The following is a 12,298-nucleotide window of genomic DNA, read 5'->3' on the forward strand; positions in this document are numbered from 1 at the left end:
ATATCAGCCCTCTCATTAATGTATATGAAAATATCTTCATCACGCTGCTAAAAACCCCTCTCGTTCGTAACAAATAAAAATATTTAATCAGAAATCTTTCTCCTTATTTTAAGATAGAAGAATTTACTAAAACACCCTCTCTATAACAAATAAAAATATTTAATCAGAAATCTTTCTCCCTCTTCTTATTTATTTTAAGCGTCTAGCAGATTTATACAGCATTTCTGAACATTTTGCACTAGCATCTTAAACTGCAAAATAAACAGAGGAAACCAGTCCAGCCACATGCAAGGAGCTGAAAACAGAGGAACATTTCGTAATTTTTTTTAAAAGTAACATGTTCTAGTATTTGCAAGAAATATCTTCCCGAATTTTTTCGATATTTGATTTTATGCAGTTGAATTTTTCTTCCCATTTTGAATTGACTTCGAATTTGAATTTGAATTTGAACTTGAACTTGGTAACTATGGTCTAGATCCCGGCAATTTTTTCCCGATGCCATTTTTCTCATCAATGGCGTAAACTACATTGTTTATATTCTAGCGATTAGTAGCTATACAATAAAAATACGCTTCAATTATTTCCCTCTTTTAATCACGATACACTATAATAAGCAATTGATGAAAGAGGCAACTAAGAAAAATACTGATTTACATTACAATATTTTCAGCTGCAGATACATTCAGTGGAGGATGAGCGGGAGAAAACTTGAGCCTTGACATTGCCATGGATGTGTTGCCTCTTGACATATTAAAAACAAGTAGCAACTGTCCATGTTGACAAATAGAATTCTTTGCAAAGGCTGCTTTAGAACACTTGTAACAGATTTGCAGAACGATGTATCCAAAAAAGTCACTGATATTCCTGCAACAGATTTGACCTGAATAACCTGTGGCTGAAAGTGCAATAGCTCGATAGCAAGTTTCTCAAACCAACACTGCAATGTTCTCTACTTCTGCTCTGATTTCGTTTTCATAGAATCAGTCTCTACTCCAGACTTGGTGTCTGTTGAAGTAGCCTGCAATATAGAATATACGACGTAAATATTAAGAACCAACAACAACACAAGGCCTGAGATTTCTTAGTCCATTCTAAAGGTCTCATTATAATAGAAATAATTTAATAACTAAGAATTATCCACATAATTAACACTGATAAAACAATTAATATTTGTCTTTTCTTGAAGTAGAAACAGAGTGCTGATTCATGCCAAACAATTTGATGGCAAATTGCACTAATATTCGTATTTGAGCATCAGAATGGCACCTGTCTGCTACAAGGAGGCTTCAATAAACCATTACAGAAAAATATTTCCCACAAAAGACGGGCCTACTCCGTATTTGATTCTACCTCTTGTTGCCATCTGATGGCTCGATTCTCCATTTCACTATAACGATTTTCTTCAACAAGCACCAGGTATAACATGTAAAAAAAATCTTCCTTTCGAAGTGGCTGTTTGAAATATTTTCTCAGTCAAAACACGTATGGTCCAAGTGGGCATTACATGTAACTTTACATGGTCCAACAAAAAGCCAGCTTAGTTCATTATAGCTGGAAGAAGAAATGTCCTGTAATAGTTTTACTTTTTATGATGTGGTTTTCACAAACACGATCTTCCACCCTGTTTAGGGGAAGTGTGTATTATTGTTTGTAAAAGTACACTTCTAGAAGAAAAAATGACCAGTGACATGAGTAATCAAAAAGAAAATGACCAGTGACTTGAGTAATCAAAAAGAGGTCCTCAAAAGAAGAGATTTAGTAAAAGCTCCCAATCTCTCACTAAGACTTTCTGACTCATTTTCCATGTGATTAAATAATTAAATAAATATTTAATTACTTCACAATTTATGACTTTGAAGCCAATCCTTGAAACTTTACCCAGAGATATGATTTAGATCCACACGAAGTGTCGGCTCAAGACAGAGGCCAGTGACAAAGATTCTACTCAACTCCTCACTTTTCCATACAAGGGAAGCTCGGGCCACCCCTCAGTTGCTAGCTAGGAACCACAACCAACACTTGCATCTACCAAATATATAACTTACTAATTATATACATACCTAAAAGGTAGGCTTCCCCAAAAAGCTAAAAAGCACAAAAGTACAACTTTTGGCCAAATGACACAACGGTTCATAATAACAAAGAAGCAAAAAGCAAAACAACACAAAAGCAGAGGAAAAAGTGCCATCAAAATCTGAGTGAAAACGATCCCATTGGACTCTCTTTTTCACCAAGATCAAGTAGTCAAATCTGATGTGCTGGCCCCTGATGGTTTGAATATTGAAAAAGCAAAACTGTCCAAAATAGCAAATTCCCCGCAAACTAACTAAATTGAATATACAAGGTCTTCTAATCAATGGTTATGTCATGAAGCATTTGGAAATAGACCAGTGTGACTAAGTCTCACTAGACATTAACCCTTCAATACCAAGAAGTGCTACTAGGGTTAACAATGCTCCACCCATCAAAAGGAAACCTTGTATTGCCCCAACAATGATGAGCAATAAATTGCATCATCATTAAGGGGTAATAAATGTTTAATCTCTCTAATGTAAGTTTGGGCTCCTAAGCTATGCACCCAAACCAAAGCATTATCATAACGTAGTAAAAGGTGCACCAAAGGGATGGAAAAAACAGGCCTAGAAAAGGGTTGACACGATTACTCCCTTCTTACATCCATACACTAAGGATGTTGGACCACCATTACCATAGTCACTTGGCTATGACACCTTACCCTGAAGTCATGCCCACTCCATTGCCACCATCTTCACTTGCACCTATGGATTGATAGGTTAACCTTGGTCCTTAGGAGCTGAAAACACCGGATAAGGTTATCCATCTCACCATCCCTAACATTAGGGAGGGAACACTTATACAAGACTTGTTTTAAAATTTGGCAACTCAGAGAGAAATTCCCTCCATTGGGAAGCCTTCCTCATCCAGAGAAGCCCCTAGTAGCCCTTGGAATAATTTAATTCGTTCAAGGAAAAATATTATTTTTAATACGAAACCTACATGTGCACAAAAGTACAAGTCGGCCTAAAGGACAAATTGGGTCTCCACCACCTCATATAAATAGGCCTCATGTCACATCACTTTGGAGCATCAGCTCTTCATCAAATTGGTTTGTACAAGTCTGAAATTGCAGGGTCCGATTTCACACGTCCGAAGAGGAGAGAGTTTTCGATTGGCCAAGTTTGAATTATGTTTGGCACTGTTTGACCAGCATTAACTTGAGGAGGTTTTGACTTGTTTTGACTTGGTTTGGATCTGTTCTTGGAGGCTGAATTCAGGAGAGAGAAGGCCGAACTTTTATGGGCTATTTGACCACAGTTGACCACAGACTTTGACCATAGTTGACCGTAGATTTGCTGAAGTTTGACCACAGGTTTTATCTCTCCTTTGACCAAGTTTTTGAAGACTATTTTGACTAGGTTTGACTGAGCTTGGAAAGCCAAGTTGACTGCTTCCTTGACCAAATTTTTTGGAGGCTTGACCATTGACCAAGACCAAGGTTACTTGGGAGAAGGAGCAAGAGCGAGGAGCAACATTTTTAAAAGCTCTCAGTTTGGGAGCGAATATATGTGTGTGTGTGTGTGTGTGTGTGTGTCAACAAAAGCATGTAGAATGATGAATTAGATATAAAAAGCATAAAAACATGGATTGAACCATATAACATCAATCATCTAGAAGTTATAATCTTCATCAACCACGTCCACAAGTTAGTAACATACAACATATCGAGTTTCACGATTCATCAATCTTAAAGATTCAAGCTTTCAAAATTCAATATATAACATTTAACATCATTGATCACTAAAGTTGTACTTGTAACCATTACCATTACCAAGTAACCAAACTATAACAAAATATCTAACATGAAACGAAATGTTTCAACTTTCAACTTTCACGAAGCATCATATTCATAATTCATTACCAATGAGTTATAATTGCTAACTTCAAACTTAAATTGTCATATATTGTTTACAAAAAATATCGTAATAAATATGAAAGAGTCAACAGTTATAAAAACTACTAGAAACTAGAAAAGACAAGTAAATCTATCATCTATTGCTTCCTCTTGCCAACACGAGAAATAACTAATTTCTGAGAAGGTCATGGTGGTCTACTACTACTAAGAGTCTCTGTAATATCCCTTATCAGGGGAATCCCTCAAACACAAGCAAACTCCAACCAAAGAAATAACAGTAGTGCAACATACAATAATGTATACATGGAATATAAGCAGATACTCGAAAAAATGCAAAGAGAAATGCTAAGCCATTTTATTATACTGAGTAATGGAAAGAGTATAAGAGGTGATCGGAAAGATAGCACCTCGACTTGCACAAGGCAAGTGAAGAAATACACTTAGAATGGTAAGGAAATGGCCTCTCTCTGAATTGCATCCAAGCTGCCGGAGAACTGCTGTGCTACTGCTACTGCTGGAATCAAGTGAGGATTTGGGGTTGTTCCCCTCCTCAGAAAATGCTGAAACTCTGGAATCAGCCTCTACTCAATAAACTCAGAAAAGCCCAGAAAGCTTTTCTAAAATAGCTGACCCCCGAAAATCACCCCCTTGAGGATCTACGCTATCCCTCAAGGCTCTGCGCTGCTCCTGAAGAGAATCCTCCAAAACTCTACCCAAAACTCTGCCAAAATCCTCCAATATGCAAGGGTTGATCCCTTGCTCAATCTCCAAGCTCAAATCCTCCACAAAACCCCAATCTGGAGCTCCTATCAAAGTGACTGCGTCCTCCCCTCTCAAGACTGCGCAGTGATCAAAATGCTCAGCTCCTCCTCAACTCCAGAAATCGCTCCTCTTGCAAATATTGATGAAACTACCTTGCCCTAGCAGGCACTAGAAGTCCCCCGGGGCTAAGGGTGAGATCTTCGAACGGAGTGATGCACTAAACAGTGTTGCAGACAGGCTAAACAGCCAATGTGCTCTAAGTCGAAGTGACTAGCTCAAATGCAACATAATTGAATGATCAAAATGAGGAGGCTCCTCTCTCTTTTATAGCATTGGCCTCTCTCAAAACCCTAAGGCCCACCTCCCCCAACGTAGCCTCTTTCTTGCCACGTGTTCCTTCTCCATCTGTGCAGTCCCTCCAAGTGTCTATGTGGGCCCCTTCTCTATGTGGTCCTTGGGCCCCCTTGGCTCCCCTTTTAAGTTACAACATTGTACTACTAGGGAGTGACTTTATTCATAAAGTGAGTTATGTCCCCATTTCCTCACCTTTTTATTTATAAATAACTATAGAAGGAAAAATTGAGCAAAATCGAATATTCCAATTAGCCATGGCTAATTAGGAATATTACAGTCTCCCCTGGCAAAATGTTGCTTGTCCTCAAGCAACTGAAGTGATGGATGCTGCAAAATTTTCTCACTCTCCCAAGTGGCATCCTCATCCGGTAAATTCTTCCACCTCACCAAGAATTCCCAGACCATCCTACTCTGTAACTTCCTCTCCCTGGTATCAATAATAGCCTTTGGCTGCAACACCAAATGCCCCTCATCATTCGTGGGTGGTAGCTCATTTGTCACTGTCACCTGCTGCCCCAATGCCTTCTTCAGGCATGATACATGAAAAAAGTTATGAATCTTGTTGCCTTGGGGCAGATCCAATTCATACGCAACCTGTCCAATCCTGCATATCATCCTGTATGGCCCATAAAAGCGGGGCTTGATCTTATCCGCTCCCTTTTGCTTCAGTGACGACTGTCGATATGGTTGTAATCATAGGTAGACCAAGTCCCCCACCTCAAACTATCTCTCCACCCGACCCCTGTTAGCATACAGCTTCTGTTGGTTCTACGTTGTAGCCATATTATCCTTGAGAGCTCGGAGGATATCCTGACTCTCTTGGATCCAAATCTTGGCTCTTGGAGCCTTGCTAGCACCAAACATCATGTCAGGAAAAGATAAAGGATGATATCCGTACAAAGCATAGAATGGTGACATACCAATGGATAGGTGATGTGTAGTGTTGTAGCAATACTCCCCCAGATGCAGCCACTTCAGCCATGCTCGCTGCTGCTCACTGACATAGTTACGCAAGTAGCCCTCCAACCACTTGTTAACTATTTCTGTCTGCCCGTCCGTCTGTGGGTGATAACTGGTACTCGATGTCAACTCCGTCCCCACCAACCAAAAAAGCTCCTGCCAAAACCCGCCCATGAAACGGTTGTCCCAGTCACTGATGATGGTCTTAGGAAGACCATGTAGCCTGAAGACCTCTCAGAAGAACAGCTCGGCCACCTGCGCTGCTGTGTAGTGTGCGGATATGGCGAAAAAGTGTGTGTACTTTGTCAGTCGATCAACGACGACAAAGATACAATCCTTGCCCTGCACCATGGGCAACCCTGTGATGAATTCCATCGAAATACTCTCCCATTTCCCCTCCGGAATGGGAAGAGGCTGCAATAATCCTATGGGATGGCTCATCTCCCCCTTGTTCCTTTGGCAAATATCGCACTCCCGGATATGCTGGAGTACGTCCTCCTTAAGGCCCTCCCATGAGAACCTCTCTCTAATGGCCCTGTAGGTTTTGGTAAACCCATGATGGTCGGCCAATGGTGAATCATGTGATGCCTGAAGTATCTTCTTGAGCTAAGATCCCTCAGTCAAGAAAATCCGGTCCCTATAGTAGATGATCTCATCGATTACCCTGTACCTGTCATCCGCCACCTGCCCATCCAAAACCTCACATGCAAATCTGTCCTTGGAGGACTCTATTAAGAGTCGAGCCCTCTAGTCTGTGTCCAAGCTCATAAGAGACAACGTGACTAGTCTACGTGAAAGGGCATCTGCTACCACGTTGTTCTTACCCTTGACATACTCTATGTCAAAGTCATACACTTGGATCTTACTGATCCACTTCTGTTGCCTCTCCTGTAGTTGTTTCTACTCCAAAAAGAACCTAAGGCTGTTGTGATCAGTCCTTACCCTAAACCTACTACCCATTAAATACTGCCTTAATTTGGCTAATGCATGCATAACGGCCAACATCTCCTTGTCGTATATAGAATACAACCTCTCATGCGGAAGGAGCTTCCGGCTCTCAAAGGCTATAGGGTGACCTCCCTGCATCAACACTGCGCCGATTCCCTCTCCCGATGCATCACACTCCAAAACAAATGGCTACGAAAATTCCGGCAACACAAGCATTGGGCAGCTGCTCATAACCTCCTTGAGCCTGTCAAAGGCTCGCTGTGCTGTATCCAACCAACTGAATGCCCCCTTCCTCGTCAGATCTATCAGGGGTGTAGTAAGCAGTGAGAAACCCTTGACGAACTTCCGGTAGTAAGTACAAATGCTAATGAATCCCCGAAGTTCTGTCACGTTCCTCGGCTCCGGCCAATCTCTGATGGCCCTGATCTTCTCCTCATGGATTCTCACTCCGTCCACCCCTATGATGTGTCCCAAGTACAACATCTCCGTCAACCCAAACTCACACTTGGAGAGCTTGGCATAGAACAGTTGCTCCTCCAAGATGCACAACACTGTCTCAATGTGCTGGAGATGCTCCTCCCAAGTCCTGCTATAAATGAGAATATCATCAAAGAACACCAACACAAACTTCCTTAAGTGACTACGGAAGATGTGATTCATGCAGGACTGAAATGTAGCTAGGGCGTTGGTTAGCCCGAAGGGCATCACCAAAAACTCAAAGTGCCCATAGTGACACCTGAAGGCAGTCTTGGGAATGTCCTGCTCCCTCATGCGAATCTGATGGTACCCAGATCTCAAATCAATCTTTGAGAGGAACCGTGCTCCTCTCAACTCATCCATCAACTTATCGATCCTGGGTATGGGGTACCTATTCTTCAGGGTCTTCTTGTTCAAGGCCCTATAGTCAATGCACATCCTCAATGTGTCGTCCTTCTTCCTCACCAACACCATGGAAGAAGCAAAAGGACTCGTGCTCAGCCGAATGTGCACAAGAGCCAACAACTCCTGAATGGCCCGCTCAATCTCATCCCGATAGGCCTTGTGATGCCTATAGGGGGTAGTAATCACTGCCTGTATGCCCTGCTTAAGCTCAATGATGTGCTCAAACCCCCGGTCTGGTGGCTGTCCTGGTGGAATCTCCCCAAACACTGTGGCATACTAGTTAAGGATGGATTGTATCTCTGGGTGCACCGACTACCCTGTAGTCCCAGCCTCTGATGCACGCAGCTCCACTGCCCACTCTACGTCTCCCTTCCGGAAGATTGCCTCCATCCGATGAGCCGAAACAGTCTGAGGTGGATATGTGTGCTATCCCCGTATCTTCTCATGCCTCCCTGTCTTCTCATCATCCCACTCCATCTCTAGGGCCTTCCAATCTGTCGTGACCTTCCCTAGATTAATAAGCCACTGAACACCCAGTATCAGGTTGGTGTTCGGAATATTGACCACGAAAAAGTGGTCAGTTAGTGTGTAGGTGCCCATCATCACTGATAACTCTGGGACATAACGAGCACACACCACGGTTTGATCTCTTGGGGCCAAAACGGAAAAGCCATTGAAGCTCTCTGTTTGTATACCTCTCCGCTCAACCATTTGTGCATTGATGAAGTTGTGGGTTGCCCCACTGTCAACCAAAACTAATACTCACTGGCCATGTACTGTCCCCCGTACGCGCAGCGTCAAATACTTGGGAACTCCTCGCAATGCTGCAAGGGCCCCTCCGGTAGGTGCAAAAGCTGCACCACCTGCTGGTGGTGGTGGAGGTGGCAAAGGATCCTGTGCGGCATGACTCTCTCCTGCCCCCACGTCATCCTCCTCATCCTCTTCTCCACTGCTCTCGGAGAAGACCTCAATAAAATGTGCTTTGCCAGCAGCACATCTATGTCCTAGTGCCCATGGCTCCTGACAGGTAAAGCACAACCGCTTCTTCTTCAGCTCCCTCCTGGCATCATCATCAATCTGTGCTCGTCCTGGATTCCCCTTTGGAGGTGGAATCCTCACATCCTTCCCCTTAGGCTGGAAAGCCCGTCTCTGGGGGTGAAATGTCCGGGTCCTGGGTAAGGCATCCAGTAAGTCCCGGGAATTGCTAATAGCATCCTGGAGCGTGGTTGGTCTAGTGGATCTGGCTAAACCCGGAAGTGGCTCTGCCAACCCTTCAACAAACATGTAGATCCTCTGTGCCGCGGATAGATCTGGCACCATCACTGAAACCCTCAAAAAGTTTGCAATGTAGGTCTTTGGGTTCCCGGTCTGTTTGAGCCTCGTCAGCTCAACAAAGTGTTGTTCCGGATTCCCTCGGTCAAACCTCTCTATCAATCTCCTGATGAACTCGGCATATGTCGTCACTGTGGAGTGTCCGAGTGTAACCATCCCATGGAACCACCAGCCCTGGGCCTCACCATCCAAATGTAATGTCGCCACCTTGATGGCCTCTGTCTCCGACATCTGGTTAAGCTGGACATTTACCCAAGAATTTGCCGAACTATTTGATGAGCCATCAAACGAAGGCAAGTGGAATCTACTAGCTGTGCGGTGGGTGTCTCCATCATGATAATGCCGATATCCTCTGTGATCCCGCTGGAGCTGAACAAAGTCTCTAACTGAGAGAGCATCCTTGAACTCTTGCCCATAGCCCTGGTACTCTGCAAAATAATCGCCCATATGACTGGGCTCTGCCTCTTGCTGGGCTCCGAGCCCTGTGTCTACTTCTAGGAAAGTGGGCATGGTAGAGCGTGTAGGGGCATGTGAGGCCATCCGCTGAGTAGTATCACGCTGGGTGGCGCCCTGCTCTGGCAAATGGTGGGATGTACCTGACCCCTCACCAACTTGGAAAACCCGTGGGTTCTCATGCTGTCTAGCCTCCACCGCTGTGAATCTCTGCCCCATCACCTCGATCTGCCTCGACAGATCCTGCACTAATTTGAGAAGCATGTTCGCAAATCTCTTCCCGTCCTCATCTGCCATCAGATCCTCTTGCTTTGCGTCCACCATAGGTTCCTCCTATTCTGTGTTCACCACAGGGTCCTCTTGTTCTGTGTCCACCACCCGAACACAGTCTCCCTCTCCATAGGTGTTCTCCAACCTACGCTCAATATCTCTGTATTTCCTACCTCTGTAACAGATGTAGGGCTTCTCCCTCGGTGTCATAGACTGCTAGCTCGATAGGCTGAGCCAGATCTATGCTCCGATACCACTGTAATATCCCTTATCAGGGAAATCCCTCAAACACAAGCAAACTCCAACCAGAGAAATAACAGTAGTGCAACATACAATAATGTATACATGGAATATAAGTAGATACTCGAAAAAATGCAGAGAGAAATGCTAAGCCATTTTATTATACTGAGTAATGGAAAGAGTATAAGAGGTGATTGGAAAGATAGCACCTCGACTTGCACAAGGCAAGTGAAGAAATACACTTAGAATGGTAAGGAAATGGCCTCTCTCTGAACTGCGTCCAAGCTGCCGGAGAACTGCTGTGCTACTGCTACTGCTGGAATCAAGTGAGGATTTGGGGTTGTTTTCCTCCTCAGAAAATGCTAAAACTCTGGAATCAGCCTCTACTTAATAAACTCAGAAAATCCCATAAAGCTTTTCTAAAATAGTTGACCCCCGAAAATCACCCCCTTGAGGATCTACGCTATTCCTCAAGGCTCCGCATTGCTCCTGAAGAGAATGCTCCAAAACTCTACCCGAAACTCTGCCAAAATCCTCCAATATGCAAGGGTTGATCCCTTGCAAAATCTCCAAGCACAAATCCTCCACGAAACCCCAATCCGAAGCTCCTATCAAAGTGGCTGCGTCCTCCCCTCTCAAGACTGCGCAGTCATCAAAATGCTCAGCTCCTCCTCAACTTCAGAAATCGTTCCTCCTGCAAATACTGATGAAACTACCTTGCCCAAGCAGGCACTCGAAGTCCCCCAAGGCTAAGGGTGAGATCTCTGAACGGAGACACTCGATGCACTAAACAATGCTGCAGACAAGCTAAACAGCCAGCGTGCTCTAAGTCGAAGTGACTAGCTCAAATGCAACATAATCAAATGATCAAAATGAGGAGGCTCCTCTCTCCTTTATAGCATTGGCCTCCCTCAAAACCCTAAGGCCCACCTCCTCCAACATAGCCTCTCTCTTGCCACGTGTTCCTTCTCCATCTGCGCAGTCCCTCCAAGTGTTTACGTGGGCCCCTTCTCTACGTGTTCCTTGGGCCCCCTTGGATCCCCTTTTAAGTTACAACGTTGTACTACTAAGGAGTGACTTTATTCATAAAGTGAGTTGTGTCCCCCTTTCCTCACCTTTTTATTTATAAATAACTATAGAAGGCAAAATTGAGCAAAATCCAATATTCCAATTAGCCATGGCTAATTAGGAATATTACAGTGTCCTCCCACATAGTAAGACGACCAGAACCAGAAGCCACATGCCCTCCACGTGAGGATGTAGATGGAGGTGGCGGCAACAAAGGCAAAGATGTTGGAACTCGAGCACTGCTACTGGATGGTGGGGGTGGCATGGTTGGTCTTGCTTCATCATCATCTTTCAAAATCTTTGTTTGCAATTCTTCTAGATGTAGAGCACCATCCTCCAAATTATCTTCCTCTGGGTTGTTGTCCCAAGTTGTATATGATGTATCCTCACGAGCCCGATCACAATAATGACTCAACAACCTCAAGTTGTAGTGCACATAAACCAAGCTTTTTGCCAATTTTCATTGAGTTTGTTTCTTCTCACATTATGGATGAAGTTGTAGGTGCTCCAACACCTCTTTGCAAAAGAAGTATTTACAACCTATGAGAGCACTTTTTTTTCCAATTTTGGCAAAAGTCCCTGCTCGCCATATGTATCCCACCATGTGATAGCATCAAATTTGTCCCTATCATCAAAAAACCAAACAGTTCAGTGCTAGTGAAGTATCTGCATAATTCAAGACGCAAATTAGCACACTCCTCCCTATCAAGGACCAACTTGTCTAATGCTTTCATATATCCCTCATGTACCTACAGATTTGAGGGAGGACCAACTTGTCTAATGCTTTCATATATCCCTCATGTACCTACAGATTTGTATGGGGTTTGGCATTAACCCCACCCCGAAGTGCAAGTTTTCCCAACCAAGCTAGAGAGTAGTATTTTGGCATAACGATATATGCCAATGCATGTAGTGGAACATTAAGTTTATTCCATCGTGCATACACACATTTGTGAATAATATCATCCAAGTTGGGTTCTTTTCCTAAACAATATCTTTTATTTGCCCAACATGTTATCCATTTACTCATACACCTTCCAAATCACTGGTCTATATCTACAAAACGAATCATGTTACAAATGGGCTTGGTGAATTGCA

At 43.6% G+C, this 12,298-nt stretch overlaps 1 protein-coding gene across 4 annotated transcripts in view; it reads right to left on the bottom strand.

Moving 5' to 3' along the window:
* Positions 1 to 296: 296 nt before the first annotated feature.
* The window catches only part of LOC149228455 (uncharacterized), a 437,914-nt gene continuing 425,912 nt past the window's right edge, over positions 297 to 12,298 (bottom strand). For all 4 annotated transcript variants that reach the window (XM_089378219.1, XM_089378217.1, XM_089378218.1 and 1 more), the window contains one exon: positions 297 to 1,018. Coding sequence is in view for 3 of the 4 variants with exons in the window: in XM_089378217.1 (XP_089234343.1) it covers positions 950 to 1,018 (69 nt within the window). In the remaining variant the exon portion in view is untranslated. The remainder of the gene's footprint in view (positions 1,019 to 12,298) is intronic.

This window comes from Pinus tabuliformis, chromosome J, assembly GCF_031772625.1.
Source record: "Pinus tabuliformis cultivar Carrire ecotype Pingquan chromosome J, CPIR1, whole genome shotgun sequence".
NCBI classification, from domain to species: domain Eukaryota; kingdom Viridiplantae; phylum Streptophyta; class Pinopsida; order Pinales; family Pinaceae; genus Pinus; species Pinus tabuliformis.